General features: G+C 33.6%; 1 protein-coding gene and 1 long non-coding RNA gene across 2 annotated transcripts; both read right to left on the bottom strand.

Annotated features, from left to right (window-relative positions):
• Nucleotides 1-3,674: 3,674 nt before the first annotated feature.
• LOC127143871 (uncharacterized) lies at nt 3,675-4,660 on the bottom strand. Its single transcript, XR_007815435.1, has 2 exons — nt 4,620-4,660; nt 3,675-3,936 (listed from the first exon to the last, which is right to left on the bottom strand). It is a non-coding gene; the product is annotated as an uncharacterized LOC127143871 (long non-coding RNA).
• Nucleotides 4,661-4,937: 277 nt separating this feature from the next.
• Nucleotides 4,938-6,930, bottom strand: LOC107991443 (coatomer subunit beta'-1-like). Its single transcript, XM_051079139.1, has 7 exons — nt 6,884-6,930; nt 6,694-6,778; nt 6,428-6,519; nt 5,714-5,884; nt 5,551-5,625; nt 5,200-5,376; nt 4,938-5,101 (listed from the first exon to the last, which is right to left on the bottom strand). The coding sequence occupies exons 4-6, from the start codon at nt 5,867-5,869 to the stop codon at nt 5,215-5,217; spliced, it is 393 nt and encodes a 130-aa protein (XP_050935096.1). The 5' UTR covers nt 5,870-5,884; nt 6,428-6,519; nt 6,694-6,778; nt 6,884-6,930; the 3' UTR covers nt 4,938-5,101; nt 5,200-5,214.
• Nucleotides 6,931-17,108: the final 10,178 nt, after the last annotated feature.

The following is a 17,108-nucleotide window of genomic DNA, read 5'->3' as shown; positions in this document are numbered from 1 at the left end:
TAATTGGTGTAGGATAGATGGATCCAGTAAATACTCTTATTTATTTAGGGGTTGTTTGAAACTCCAATTTAGAATTAATGGAATGAGGGGTGTACTCCATTGTTGAGGCAGGTATGTGTTAAAACTGAGCTATGGCTGCTAACTCTTTTCCCTTTCTCTATAATAGAAGTATAATTAAGATCTTAATGGTTATCGTCAAAAAGAAAAGAAAAGAAAAGACTTAATGGTTAGCCAACAAAAGAGGTTACCTCTATTCCAACATTATTGTTAATTAACAAAGATATCTTCAAGATCATCATCTCCATTATTCTTTGCTCTTAAATTATGTCCCTAATTGTAAATTGATTGTCTACTTGTAATATATATAATACCATATCTAAAAGAGGCAAAGTGGAAGAATATAATCTTTATGGTTCGGTTTTCCCTTCCCTTTGGTTACTTATTTAAACCAACCCTATAAAACCTCTCACACATCTTTTCATCAAAACATCATTTTCATCCGATAATTTATTAATTTATGTGAGATGGGAGATTAGAGATATACATTAGGGTCAAATTCATCTCTTCAAACAAAAAGGTAAGCCCCCATATGCTTTTAGTTTCTTCATCATTTTTCTTAATAAAATAATATAAGTCCTCTTTTTTCATCGTTTAAAATGAATTATACGATTGTGTATCATGATTCAAACTATTGTTTGGACTATAGTACACGATTGTTTAAAAGAATATTACTTGCACCCGTGTAGCCAAATAATCTCATATTAACTCGACATTTTTGGTATTTTTACATTGTAGGCTTCTAGGTTTTTTCATTTTTCAAAATTGCTTTAGTATTTGATCAGTTTGTTCTATTTTTGAAAAGACCTCGATAATATACATACTTTGGTTCATTTATATCTCTATGTCTATGTATCTATATACTATATAAAGGGGCTAAGAAGAGAAACTTGGTATGGAGTTATACGTTGTAATTTACATTTAAATCACTAAATAATTTTATTTAAAAACTATATATTCACATTGAATGTAGTTTAAAAAAATCTTTAACTATTTATTTTGGCTTTCACGTTAAATATTGATTTGAATATAGAAAATTTCTAAATTTAAGTTTGGATTTAAAGCAGGTGTGAGAGGAATAGGGGTTGAGCGAAGGTGATTGTCTAGATTCTATTTGTTAATAATATTATTTATTAAGATTTACATATAATTTAAATTTTGAGAAATTATAAAAAAATAACACATTTTGACAAAATATTTACGGCCAATTTTAATAAATATAACAAAACATCAAAATATTCATGGCTCGTGTAACAAAATCAAAAACCCAAGAAATCGGCCATGCTTTTTAAATATTTCAGGTTTGCCCTTCTTTTCAATTTTTCTTTGTCTTTCATTGTCTTTATTCTCTTCTTTTGCAATTTTTCTTCATTTTATATTGTTTTCAATTCGATCATCAATCACCAAATATTAATTGTTACATGATCTGAACAAAAATCGTTGGATATTGGTTTAGATTTGGTGTACCGAATCTAAGAATACAAAAGATATTGAAAAAACAATTGTTGGGATAATTATATAGATTTGGGTAGCCAAATTTAAACGATCGTGTACAAAAGAATCTTAATTTTTTTTTTAGATTTGGGTACTCAAATATAGACGATCGTGTAGCCAAACATAAAGATCGTGTATCAAAGAATCTAGAGAAAAAACATTTAAATTAGGCTATGTAAATCTAAACGATTGTGTATCAAAGAATCTGTTTAAAAAATTGTTTATATTTGAGTAAATGATTGTGTACTGAAAATCTTTTAAAAAAAAGAATCATTTAGATTTGAGTTAGCCAAATCTAAACAATCGTATAGTCAAATCTAAATAATCGTGTAGCAAAATCTACCAGGAATCTGAAAAAAAAAACATTTAGATTTGGGTAGTTAAATCTAAACGATGATCTTGGGTACAAGATCGTGTACCAAATATATTACACGCGTGAGTGACCAATTAATTGCGTGTTGACTATGACATTTTTTATATTTTCCATTGTTAGTTTGGAGCTTTTTTCGTTTTCGAATTGTTCTATATAGTGTAAATATTTTGTCGCTTTGTTATATATTTTTTTAAAAACTCCAATATTTATACTTCGTAGAAAAACCATGTATAATAAATTTGGGGTCTTTTAAAAAATATAACAAATCGGTAAAACATTTACACCCTATAGAACAATTTCAAATTAAAACGAAAACAGCCCACAAACCCACAATGAAAAATACCAAAAATGTCCTGTCAACCACGCCGTCAACAACGCACATAATATGTTTGGTACGTTATCGTTTAGATTTGGCTATTGTTTGGTAGACGATCGTTTAAATTTGGTCGTTTAGATTTGGATTGGTCGTTTAGATTTGGATAGACAAATCTAAACGATTTATTTTTACAATTTTAGCGTTTAATTTGGTTACACGATCGTTTAGATTTGCTCCAAATCTAAACAATTTTTTTTCAAAATTTGGTACATAATCGTTTAGATTTGGCTAAAAGAATTTTTCCAAGATCTGTTTAGTACACGATCGTTTATTTTTCCAAGATTATTTGATACACATTAGTTTAGATTTGGCTAAACGATTTTTTTTTAATTGTTTTGGTACACGATCGTTTAGATTTTGCTACTTCAATCTAAACGATTTTTTTCAAGATTCTTTATACACCATCTTTAGATTTGGTTACCATAATCTAAACAACGTAAAAAAGAGGAGGAAAAGAAGAATGACGATGGAAAGAAATCGCAACAAAAGAAAAAAAAAATGAAAAAGAAGAAAGACAATAGAAAGAAAAAAAATTTGGTTACCCAAATCTAAACCACGTAAGGAAAAGAAGAAAGACGATGGAAAGAAATCGCAGTGGAAAAAAAGAAGAGGAGAAGAAAGACGATAGAAAAATTGCAATGGAAAGGAGAAAGAAAAACGGAAGATCAAACCTTGAATATATGAAAAATTTTCAATAAATTTTGTCTTTTATGGAGTGTAAATAGTTGGTGGAATTTTTCAATTTTTGAAAAAAACCTCTTTATTTTTTAAGTTTCGTATTTTTATAATATTTAAAATAAAATTTAAATTAAACATAGATCCATCGGGTAAATAATTTTAAATATTATTATTAAAGGACAAATCGTAGCTACAAGAAATCTGGCCTTTAATGTTGGTTTAAAACCGACATTAAAGGCCTTTAATGTCACTTGGCGACCGACATCTTTGCGAGCGTTATTAAAGGGCTTTAATGTCGGTTGGGCTTTAATGTCGGTTTATAACCGACATTAAAGACATCTTTAATGTCGGTTATAAACCGACATTAAAGGCCTTCAATGTCGGTTATAAACCGACATCTTTGAAGGTGTTATTGAAGGCCTTTAATGTCGGTGGATAACCGACATTAAATATGTCTTTAATGTCGCTTATGATACATCTTTAATGTCGTTTTTCCACCGACATTAAAGATGTCTTTAACTTTTTTAACCGACATTAAAGTTGTCTTTAATGTCGTTTTGAAACCGACATTAACGATGTCTTTAATGTCGTTTTTTCAAATTTATTTTTATTAAATCCTTGCATTATTGTCCATTTTGTATGACACCAAATAGTTAAAAATGAAATCTTTTACTTGTACATATACAAAATGAAATCTTAATAACGTGTACATTTATATACAACTTGGATCCAAACACAGAAATTATGAAGCTTAATTATTACACTGATCATCCTTTGAAAAAAAAAGAAAGAAAAAGAATATATTGAGAGAGCAATAACTAAAACTGCAACTAATAGCAAACTAGAACGCTTCACAAATGACTAACTTCAAGATCTTGTCACAAAGATGAGGGTCTGGCTAATTTTACTCACTTGCAACCATTTCTTCTATTGCAGTCATTTGTTTAGTGATAACTCCCTGTAAAAGACATCAAGATGGTTGAATTGATAAGTAACAATGTTATGACCAAGTTGCTAGTAGAAATATCAAAATATCAAAATGAGGATGATATGATAGTTCCAAACGAAGGCAAGATTTTGTTAACTTCCCATGAACAAATTGTTATTAACTTTCTATTCATGTTTTTCAAAAACCAAGTCAAATTTTGAGAAATAGTCACCACCATAATAGTCTTTTCATTGCCAAACAAAAGAACCAAACATAAAGTCACTACCAAAACAATTTTTTCTTCACATAATTAAACTTCCCGCTTTTCTAAATTGTTAAACAGTATTTGAAACAACACCACCAAAAAAAATTTCTAAACCAAGTGCAACCACATAACAGTCTTACCAAGATAATATTGTAACTTGTTCATTCAAGTCTTCCTAAAAAACAAATTGAGAAACATGGTAAGATAAACTCCCTTGAAAAACACATCCAAAGAAAAAAGAGACCATTTATTATATTTATAGTAGAAGTCAGGTATCAGCAAATTATATAGGGGCACCAAAACAGAAAAACCTTGTAATCCAAAACTTCGAATGAATTATAAATTTGCTGTTTTGTTTTGCACATGTATTTGTGCACTTCCGTTGGCAGGTGCACATAATGATGTGAAAAACAAATGCAACCCTAAACAGAAGAAAACAAACTTTTACCTGTCTTGTGCAGCTCTAGATTCAACAGAAAGTGCAACAGAAACTTTTACCATGGAAACAAATAATGGGGCAGTACCTTCATATCCAAACAATCCTAGCTTATCATGTACAAGCTAGGCTAGAAAGCAAATATTATTGAACAGCAAAATATTCTCAACACTTCAATGAAAAACTTTAAACTCTTTGGACTATTACCTGTTACGATGCTCCTTGGGAATTAAAGGTAAGATTTCGTTGGCTCTTTCATAGTCCCCACGCATTACAAGGGTCTTAACACTTCAATGTGTATCCAACGACATTGCATCACAATAAATACCATCAAACTTCTGAACACAGCTCATATCGAATCAAGATTCCATGACTCTACGAAAAGGACTACAGTTTCCATACTTGAACTCTTTGTCTATCAAATAGACCCGACTTTGGCTGGCAAGATATCCAAGCAAATACATGGGTCGATCCAAATGGAACATTGTGGTTACCTGAAATTATGATGTTATTTATCAAGTTAGATTTTGGCCATTAAATATATCTGTAAGTTGACAAAAGTAAACAACCAAATGCTGATCATTCACAGTACCTCGCCACCAACACATTAGTTCAGTCTCCAGGAAGAATTGTTGTAAATGAAGCAATCCCCAACCCAAAGGCCAGTCCTTGCCCGTTCATTCACTTCATGCAGGAGCTCAAATGCATCTTCAACCCCTTGTTCATCAACAGGCCTTCCACTATCTAAATAGGAAGAGACTGCATCACGCTGCAATATTCACTTATGTTAGCTGAGAAACGACTTTTAAGGCAATGCATCAATCCGTACATATAGAAATACATCAAAACAATGATGCAGTGAGAAGCAAGATTCAGATCCATATTGTGTAAGGAAAACAATTGAACTTCATCGACTTCTTAACGGCATAACAAGTATTCTTACATTGTACTTCAGGATATAAAATGATGTATCATTGGCTATTGCCACCAAATCACCACTATCAGCCCAATAAAGGTTCTGGAAATAGTCAATTAATCATAAAAGGAATTAGAACCATATTGTAAAAGAAATGGAAAACCAGCTAACAAATGCAAAATGTACCAACCTTCACATTTACATCAATACGACGGATCAGTCTGCCCTCTGCCCAATCATAGAAACATATAAAAACATTGGAACACATGGCTAACAGAGTTCCTCCATAGATGTGCTCGGCTAACAATGGAACAACATAAAATAATGATAGTTCCTTACTTTTCATGGATGTACAGACCACCTAAGTAGAACATAAGTTAGTAAACAGAAAATATAGGAAGAATCCAGTAATAAATACATGATTCAACATCAGCTTTAGCATAAACAATATGCACATTCATGGGGTTCAAAGTAGAAACAATGAAGTTGCATTACAACACAGTTAAATAAAAGATACCTCACATTATAGGAATGTTTACATTAGCATATGACTCCAACACATTACAAGTAAGTCATTGTCCATACTGCAGCAGGCCCTAAGTTGCAAAAAAAAAAAAAAAAAAAAAAAAGAAACCATACAAGATGCTCGAAACTTTATAGGTAAGTTTTATATTTTAGAATTCAGAATATATAATTCTTTTGTGATCTTTAATAGTTCACAACATCAAACTAGATTGCTTCACACAAATCCTTTTGTAATTACATCAAGCAAGGAAACAACTAGGAAATTGATCTTGGCATTAGAATAACAACCAATATTTAGAATATTCATTGAACTACCATAGCCATGTATTGAGTAAAAATTGTATTCACATAATTACAAGGAAATGAATTGAGCAAGAACCTCATCTTGGTTGGCAGGATTCCACCGTACAAAGTCGAGCTGTTCATTTAGGGAAAGGTGCAGTAATTGTTTGTTCTCATCTTCACTCAAGCCTACTAGTAGAAGGAAGGTACTTTAGCAATCAAAATACTCAAATGTTCTCTGTTCAGAGATATATATGTACTGTGTAAAAACATGCATACTGTTTTTCCTATGAAGCATAGAACAAAAAGAAAAGAAACGTAGACAAACTAACTGAAGAACAGAACATGAAGTACAATAGTCACCTGTTTCATTAGTCTGCAAATAAAGACTCTCAAAGTCGTGTACTGTTAGACAACCTGTTTTTGTTGCTGAAACCAAGTATATTCCCTGGAATTGATTTCCGTAGAAGCGTTTTGGGAAAAACCAAAGAATAGACAGTAAGAATATTAAGGATGTAAGACAAAATCTGAAGGTAGCGATCTAATAATTCACCTTGTTGTCGAAGTCCACAGCAGATATGCCTTGTCTGACAAAAGAATGAAAAGTTAGTTCTAGTTAACTCCACTATCTAACAATGGAACAACATAAAATAATGATAGTTCTTTAAAGAAGCACAATAGTTGTTTGAAATTCAAACACATTAAATAGTTTTTATAAAAAAAAATAGACTTATTTTACTGAGTAATTTAGTATCCTTGCACTTGAATGCTATAAACTCAGATGTTGCAGTAAAACCTATAGTTGATTTCTAACCACATTCTCTATGAGGAATTCCGGCATTAATAAAAACAGGATTCACAGAGATGACTTCTGAATTAGCAGCTTCACCGACTTTAACTATTTCAAATTGGCTCTCTCTGAATCTACTGATAATCTCCACGCTCTTCATCAAATTCTCTATTGCGCTGTTATCGTACATTCTAGATCCATGGCCAGGGGTTCCTTTAGCCTTGATTATCAACGACCATGGCGATCTGTCGGCGTAAAAAACCCTAAACTCATCTCCCGATTAAGCTTGTCCTTCATCCATCATAAACCCTACATTCAACTCCTTGAACTCCTTCGACTGAACGAACTTCGCAGCTCCATGGGAACCCCCCAATCTCCATCGGACAGGGATGAAATCCCGGTTTCTAAGATTCCGAATGGAAAAATGATCCATACCAAGTCACAAGAAGAAGAGGCTTACCTGGACCGAACTCGAGTACCTACGTATGGAGACCGATTTCTTGTGCTTGAGATCTGAGGAAGGCGACGGCGGAGGCGTAATCGGGATCTGGATGTGCGGTTTAGATTCTGAGGTAACGTTGAAAGTGAGAGACCAGAGAATCTTGATCGGATTCATCATCAACGTACTGCGAATGGCTGAAAGAGGGAGAAAATGAAAGGAGAAGAAGATAAAGAGTAACTGAAAAGAAGCGATAGTGAAGACGGAAGTTCGACATGGGCTGTGCCGGTGGTTGCGGTGGTCAAGTAGTTCTAGTAAGTGGTAGAGCCGATCGGAAAGTGATAAGATTGAGCAGCTGTCGAAGAAGAGAGGAAAGAAAGTGATCGAGATTGAGAAGGGTGAAAGAAATTTGAGAAAGATGAAAAATAGTGTAGGGGAGGGTTTGAGAAAAGAGTAAAGTAAGAGAGAGAAAGTTGAATTTTTACAAAATTAAAAAATAAAAATAAAAATAAAATAAAAATGGGCTTTAATGTCAGTTCTAAAAAAGCAGGGTGTTTAATGTCGGTTTTAAACCGACATTAAAGCTCTATCTTTAATGTCGGTTTAAAACCGACATTAAACATCCGCCTTTTGAAAAACGACATTAAAGCCCATTTTTCATTTTTTTCACCCGACATTAAAGACTAGATTTCTTCTAGTACTAGTATATTTTTGTATCATATTTGGAAATTAAATTATATTAATTAATATGAAATATAAAATTAAACATAGACTAATCAGTTGTTACATTCATCTATTATTTTAAAAAATAAAAGCAACGACGCTTTGATAAATAATTATTAATTCCTTTAATAATAGGTGATCTTAACATTAGAGATAACAACTATTTGACATTGTTTGTTGTTTTTTTTCTCAACTTCCTCCAAGTTTAGCTAAATCTGCCCACATCCTCAACTTCATGGTGTTTCAACTATGCATACTACAAACGATTAGAGAGGATATAATAAAAATAAATTAAACTTATTTAAAACCAATTAAAGGAATAAATTTATCTTTTTATCAAGAATGATTATATTGTGTTTTTTAGTAATCCATGTAGAAACTATTTAGACAACAATATGTGTAACAGAGCTTTAGGAAAATAAATTCTTTTGATAAAAATATGTGCTTGTTTAATTTATGATATGCTTGTACATTTTTTTCTATTTAACTGTACTTGCATTTTGACTGAGTGTTTGTATTTATTTGAATAATTTTAAAAAACAATCATGTAAATGTAAATTAAACGATCATGTATATAAGTCAAAACGATCTCATACATTACCTAATGATCACATATATTATTTTAGTGATCGTCTATCAAATTTAAATGATCGTTTAAATACTCTTAACGTAAGTTTTAATTCTCCAAAGTATATGCTAAACGATCATATAAATATCACAAACTAAACAATCCTACAACTAAATCTAAACGATCATGTTACTAAATTTAAATGATCATGCAAAAATACCGTAAACGATCGTGTTAACAAAGCTAAATGATTTTGTAATATATCATATACTATCACGTATTTAATTCAAAGCGATCTTGTAATTAAAACAAAAAAATCTTCTAATTAAATCTAAACGATCATGGTCTTGAATCTAAATGATCGTGTTATCAAACTTGAATGATCTTGTAGTGCAATTTATACGATCGTGTAGTTAACTCTACAGGATCTTGTAATTACATGTAAATGATCTCCTAATTAAATCTAAAGGATCTTGTTATTCAATTTAAATGATCTTGTAGTCATTCATCAACTCTAATGTCATACATTTGTACATATATGTATCACAATGCAAGAAAAAAGAACCACATATTTCCATTAGTTGTTCAAACTTTGATTGCAAGTCCTGCGTACTATTGTGTCCTTTACAATTACATTTGGAACATCTTGATGAACAATTAAATTCGCTTACAGATTATTGAATTTTTTGTTTTCTAGGTCTTCCAGCTTGACATTTAAAGATTGGAGGTAATGTTTTCATTACATCATTTTTTAGCTCTCCAATTCAAATGAGATCCAACAAGTTGAACACAACCACAGTATGTTGCGATATCATTTCTCTCTAATAAAACTCAGATACATATGTATCTAAACTAAGCATTCGTAGAATTGCAAAAGCAAGTACATATGGAGTATTCTCAACATCCCATACTCGATAGCTACAAGATCTTATGTTTAACTTCACAATGAACTGTTGATGTCCATCCATTACTTTGTATTCAATGATGCTAATTGGATCAACCTAATAGATAAGACAAGTAAAGATTTTTTTTTAAAAAAAGAGAAAATATGCATAAATAGGCAATATACATAAATTTCTATATCGATCTATCTCGAGTAGACATAGATAGAAATCTATATGTGTCTATCGAGAGAGGCACAAATAGATTTGAATCTGTCTATATCAGATAGATACAAATAACAATCTATCTATGTCTATCTAAGATAGCCACATATAAATTTCTATCACAGTCTATATTAGATAGACACAAATAGCAATCTATCAATCTATTTGTTCCTATCCGAGATACAAACATCAAAAGAATATTCTTACCAATAAACATCATGACTCTTCGTGTTATAAACGCAACATTCTCTCAGCCCAAGAAGTTAAATGAGTTCTTAATGCAAAAGCAACTTTACGTAATTCATAAAACCACTTCTACAATCCATCTCTAATTGAACCAAGCATGGTAGCCACATGTAGTTTTCTAAGATCTTTAAATATTGAGTTTACACTTGTTGCACAATTTTATGTCATCCTTATGTACCTTGATCTTCGTGAATATGTCCGAGACCACTTCTCAAAACCAATATTACTAAGATAATCTCTGATATTTGGACAAACTGACTCCATACATGTCATGTGGTACTCAAATTCATCAATGGTGTAGGCATAAGCATAACTAAAGAAATATTTATCAAGTAGTGCATCCTTAAAATGGAATGTCAAGTTACTTAAGAGATGTTTCGTGCACACACCATACTCAACATTAGGAAACACTCTTAAAACTCATTTAGGGATGCTAAGAGGACTATCAGAAACATTAACTAAATTATCTCACTTTGAAAAACTACCTTCTATCTTTTTAAAAAACTATGTCCATGATGCATCATTTTCATAACCTACAATAGCAAATGAAAGAGGGAAGATTTGATTGTTACCATCTTGTGATGAGGCTGTTAATAGAATACCACCAAACTTACACTTAAAAGACCTACCGTCAATAGAAATGGTAAGGTCTACAATATCTCCACACCTCAATTGATGCACAAAAAGTCATAAAGCAAAACTTGAAATGACCACTATCGTACATCTCTAAATGTAACGACCCAACTTTCCAGACTAAGCTGAGGTCACTACTTAGTACTAAGACTCGACCACAAAACATAAAAAAAATCATAACGGAGCGGTTACGATTCACAAAAAAACGTTGGAAATATTACAAAAGCAGTTACGAGCCTTATTTTAAATCACAGTCACGAGAGTTTCAAATACAATACTTAAGTCATCAAACTCAAATCACAAAACCAAATATCCTAACAAAATATACCAGCGGAAGCATAAAGAAAACCAGACGCGTCCATATGGCCTTCACGCATCCTTCCTGCCTCTCGTCGGTCTGCCCCTCGCTGTACCCTTACCTGAAAAGTTAAAGAAGAGAAAGGGTGAGTATAAAATATACCCAGTAAGGGACCCACTACTAGGCCCGTCAAGGAACAACAGTTAACTTCCTATTCAGAGGTACCCTACGTAAACAGTCTAGTGGTTCCGTAGAACGCACACATCAGTCCCGTGATCTCGAAGGATGCACGTATCAGTCTAGTGATCTCGAAGGATACATCTATCAGTCTAGTGATCCCGAGGGATGCACATATTAGTCTAGTGATCCCGAAGGATGCACATATCAGTCTAGTGATCCCGAAGGATGCACGTATCAGTCTAGTGATCCCGAAGGATACACCTATCTGTAAGGTACACTACCCCATAGATGAAGCTAACCGTTACCCCTCAGTCCATACTAAACCGTCTACAACAGTCATACTCCAACAACATTCATATTACAATTTCGCCATAGGCTTCGCCAGTCAGATAGTATAGGTTTAAACAACTACATCCTTTGTTGCTATATGCGTTTCCAATTCACACACCATTGTGATATCCCTAGACCCAGTCAACTAGTCAATCTGAATCGGACTCACAGTCCTTCCACGACAAAACTCCATGATCAATATCCAGACAATAGACTACCACATACCTAACCGTAAGACTTTAAAGTCCATCGACATACAATTCCAGTCCACAACGTAGCCCATTAACATAACTACAATATACCAAACATCCGGGCATCGGTGTCTATCCGTAAACAACTCCTTACACCCGGTGGTACACAAGCTACAACTAGCGGTCACGTTACCTTTACATCAGACAAGAGCATAGCAACGATACTTAAAAGTCAAACATACATCAATTTATTCAGTACAGTTACTAACGTGAAATCCCCTGTGGATTACTACGTTTCCAGTCTCGATCCGAGGTCCAGTAGTAGGAAAACCCTTACCTGATACTTGGTTATGCCCCTCGATCGAGTCCACGCTCAACAAATCCACCTAAAGAAAACACAAGGGTTTAAACGATGACACCAGTAAAAGTCACATTTTTAAATCATTCGAAACAACAACGTCGGCTTACCCAAGTAAAGGGAGCTATTCCCAAATGAACTTGCCGTGCGACCCAAGAACTTCAGCGTCAAACCCCTATTACCTTTAAGGAACGAAAGATAGGACCCAGTCTTACTCCAATATTCAAACTCGAAACGGTCATGACAACATTGGGTAAATTACTAAAATGATCCTTACCGAAGACTCACCGTGACCCTAAGTGGAGGGAGAAAAATATGGCTTAGGTGGCTCGGCTCGGCTCACCCTCGGCTCGCGGCTTGCGGCTCACGGCTCAAATCGGCTTGACTCGGCTCGCGGCTCGACTCGCGGCTTGATTCGGCTCGCGGCTCGGCTCAACTCGAATTTGCGGCTTGAATCGCGGGTCGGACTGGAAGCGGGTTCTCGGGTCGGCTTCAATTCACGGCTCGGGTTCAAATCCTTTCTCCACCCGACAACGACGGCGGAAGAGAGCAGCTCCCCTCGGTGTTCTGTCTGCATCGGGAATACGAGATGAGGAGAAAGAAGCACCGGGGGCGGCGATTGGAGTTAGAGACAGATCCGGTGTCGAAGGGAGGAGCGGTAAGAAGCTCGGTTGTCGCGAGGGCTCAACGACAAGAATCAGCTGACGGCGTCGATTGTAGGTGAAGCTTCGATGTGAGACGCGACTCGACGTAAAGAAGACGAGGAGACGCGGACGGAGGCAGAGGCATGCGTGACGGAAGAGGAATGGGTGCGAGGCGACGGCGACGTGAGGATGAGGAAGAAGAAGACGAAGCGCTCGGGGGAGGGGGGGTGCAGTCGTCGCGCGCGGTTAGGGTTTTTTTTAAAAAAATATTATTATATATATATATATATATCAAATAATAATAATATTAAATAATAATAATAATAATAATAATAATAATAATAATAATAGTAAATAATAATAATAATAATAGTAAATAATAATAATAATAATAATATTAATGTTAAATTATAATAATTATAATAAATAGTAATAATAATAATATAATTAATATTATATTATTATTATATTAATTTATAAAATATTAATTTAAAGAAATTCATAACCCTAAATCTCTTTTTCTACTCTCTTCGAAGGAAACTGAGAAATTACTCCAAAATTTTAAATTTTCGAAAAATTTACACAAAACGATAAAAGTTTACCTCGAAAATTCGGGGCGTTACATTCTTCCCTCCTTAGGGAACTTTCGTCCTCGAAAGTTTTATTCCTCGAATAGTTCGGGATAACGGGACCTCATGTCATCTTCTCGCTCCCATGTAGCTTCTTCCACCCGGTGATTCCGCCATAAGACTTTAACCAAAGGAATTTCTCTAATTTAGGTGGCTCAGCTCGGCTTGGCTCACCCTCGGCTCGGCTCGCGGCTCGGCTCGCGGCTTGACTCGACTCTCGGCTCGCGACTTGACTCTGCTCGCGGCTCGGCTCGGTCTTCGGCTTGACTCGGCTCGCGGCTCGGCTCAGTCTTCGGCTCAACTCGGATTTGCAGCTTGAATCGCGGCTAGACTGGAAGCGGGTTCTCGGGTCGGCTTCAATTCGCGGCTCGGGTTCAAATCCTTTCTCCACCCGACAACGATGGCGGAAGAGAGCAGCTCCCCTCGGTGTTCTGTCTGCGTCGGGAACACGAGATGAGGAGAAAGAAGCGCCGAGGACGGCGATTGGAGTTAGAGACAGATCCGGTGTCGAAGGGAGGAGCGGTAAGAAGCTCGGTTGTCGCGAGGGCTCAACGACAAGAATCAGCCGACGGCGTCGATTGTAGGTGAAGCTTCGATGTGAGACGCGACTCGACGGAAAGAAGACGAGGAGACGCGGATGGAGGCAGAGGTGTGCGTGACGGATGAGGAATGGGTGCGAGGCGGCGGCGACGTGAGGATGAGGAAGAAGAAGACGAAGTGCTAGGGGGAGGGGGGTGCAGTCGCGATCGCGGTTAGGGTTTTTTTTTTTTTAAAAATATTATTATATATATATATATATAAAATAATAATAATTTTAAATAATAATAATAATAATAATAATATTATTATTAAATAATAATAATAATATTAATGTTAAATTATAATAATTATAATAAATAGTAATAATAATAATATAATTAATATTATATTATTATTATATTAATTTACAAAATATTAATTTAAAGAAATTCATAACCCTAAATCTCTTTTTCTACCCTCTTCGAAGGAAACTGAGAAATTACTCCAAAATTTTAAATTTTCGAAAAATTTACACAAAACGATAAAAGTTTACCTTGAAAATTCGGGGCGTTACACTAAAGTAGTGCATGTATCTATAAAAAATACAAAACACTTTTATTAGCACCTACAAAAGAGAATAGATAGATTGTGATAAATGTTAATATTGGTCTATCTAAGATAGATTGTGACATTTGTCTATCCCTACCTATCTGGAAATGAATGTAAATTAGTATAGAAAGCTTATCATACTTGGGTTAGTTTCAACCAATTTATCAAAACATAGAATCAACGTGTACGATTCAACTATGTCACCTTAATTTGAATATCTTTCCTATATGTTCTTTTGTCCTTCAATTTTTTTGATAATTTATATTAAGTTCAAGATTTGTACGAGCTTTATGGATTCTTTTGGAATGGAATAGCCTGCATGAACCTAAAATCATCTATCAAGCAAACTGTTAATTACTGTTGAAGAAGCATGCCTGTGAAAACTTTGGGTAGTATTGAGTGAACAGTCACGGTAAAAAATGTATTTTCATAGCATCCAAAACTCGATATTCTTATAATGAGATGCTCTAACATAAGATTTGCACCATTCTTGCAAACATCTAAATTCAAGAGACCTCAAATTTAATATTACAGTTCTACACTGAAAGTTGTTCTTCGCTGGTATTATACAAAAAAACACTTTGAACGAACTTCTTTACTTTCAAATAAATTTTTTCCTTCAAATTACCATGATAAGAAATCTCTCTTATAACTTCATCATTTGAAATAGAAGAAGAAGAACCTATATTCAATGACATCTCAACATTGTCTTGGATATTACTAAAAGAAGATCTTTCCAAAGAATTAACACTTACACGAGCAAGTAATGGATGTCTACTAGTTGCATCTTTAGCAAAAGCTAAATAGCTACCAATATTATTGTCTTTTTTTATTGGCACCACAGTTTGAATGTTGCTATTAACAAAACCAATTAGTAAAACATATAAAGCTACCAACTCATCCAATTTAATCTCTTCGTATATTAAGCCAACCAAAAAATTAAAGTTGATTCAGACATTTACCAAAATTAATTCCAACAATTGAGTATTTCTCATGGACATTGCATCCATTCCATTGACCTCCATAAAAAAAAAAACAATTATACGAATAGACATTGTATTCTGTAAAAAGAAAATACAAGTATTCAACACAGTAATAGAAAGAAATAGATAAACATAGATATACATCTATCACTAAATAAAAGAATAAAATGAAAAAAGTGACAACAATGAACACAATACAAGGATAGACAACTGTGTAGTGAAATAATATAAATTAAACGATTGTGTTTATGATGATAAACGATCATCTTGACATAGTGTAACGATCCTACTCTTATACTAAGCTGAGGTCATTACTTTAAAATAAATAACAATTTTTTATTTGAAAGAAAAAGAGGAAAACTAAATCTTTAATAAATAAATTCAAGCACTCGTTCATAAATCATTATTTGGCAAAATAAAAAAAATGTTATATAAACATAATCCTAGTTCGAACCCTATCTAAATTTTAAAGAAAATAACCTAAAATAATTAATGAGTTGCAATAAATTTCAATAGAATAATTAAAGTCAAAATACTGTAAATAGGAAAAGTGAAAGAAAATGTAATTTTTCTATTGCAAGTCATGCACCCTTCTTGTCGTTTGCCAGCTTTGCTCTACCTCTACTTTTGCTTGAAATATTAAACATAGAAAAGAGTGAGTATAGACATTTACTTAGTAAGGGACCCATTACTAGTCTCGCTAAGTGTCTATTAACTTCCTATTAGGATCCTATTAAGAGGCACCCAAAACTATTGTGTAAATAATAGAACAGATGCAATCTAGTGATCCTGTTGGAAATCTTTCATTAGTTAGTAATCTTGAAGCAACACACATGATATCGGACTGTAATTGATTCCTTTGGACCACTAGAAAACATGGAAAGACAGACTCATGGCCTCGTTGAATGCACACAATCATAAATCAGTAAAAAGTAGTGATTCCAAGGGACACCGTACATGTAGGTATAATCCTAATGTACATAGCTTTAGCAACAATATAAACATCATAAGCATGGCATGAAATATCAATTAATAAGTTGTTAATCATTTGATTAATACATCATGCATCATAAATATGTCAGTCATCAACTATAATATCACATTATGCATCTTAACTGCCTCACTACATAACAGTAATAGTAAGTACGTGTTAGCTCTTAATTAGATTTATATTCATTCGAGGACAATTAGTGGAATCTCTTACCTTGAGATTAGCTAAAATCCTTTGTTAACAGTCAAAACCCAAATAAACCAATCCTAAACATAAAAAATTAAATGAATAATTTTGCCAACCATAATCATCCAATTATTTACTTAGGCTTCCAAATTTACCCAAAGCTGAGGTTGAAACTAAATCAACTTTTAATGGAAAAAATTCCACAGATTAATCCTTACTCAATTTTGCCAATGACTTTTTAAGAAAAACAATCTAATTTTAAGAGAATAATTCAACTTAATCCAAAAGTTAATTTACTTGGACCAAAAATTAATATTTGATAGGCATATCTAAAACTAATTCAAATACTCACAAA

This window comes from Cucumis melo, chromosome 11 (assembly GCF_025177605.1).
Source record: "Cucumis melo cultivar AY chromosome 11, USDA_Cmelo_AY_1.0, whole genome shotgun sequence".
Lineage (NCBI taxonomy): Eukaryota > Viridiplantae > Streptophyta > Magnoliopsida > Cucurbitales > Cucurbitaceae > Cucumis > Cucumis melo.
Note: the sequence above shows the minus strand (reverse complement) of the source record. Positions and strands in the feature narration are given on the sequence as shown.

Excerpts from the sequence above, each read along its gene's own strand:
- LOC107991443 (XM_051079139.1), bottom strand. The coding sequence starts at position 5,869 with ATGAAAAGTAAGGAACTATCATTATTTTATGTTGTTCCATTGTTAGCC. Across the intron at positions 5,626-5,713 it reads GTATTGATGTAAATGTGAAG|AACCTTTATTGGGCTGATAG; the intron begins GTTGGTACATTT and ends GACTATTTCCAG. Across the intron at positions 5,377-5,550 it reads TTTATATCCTGAAGTACAAT|CGTGATGCAGTCTCTTCCTA; the intron begins GTAAGAATACTT and ends TGAATATTGCAG.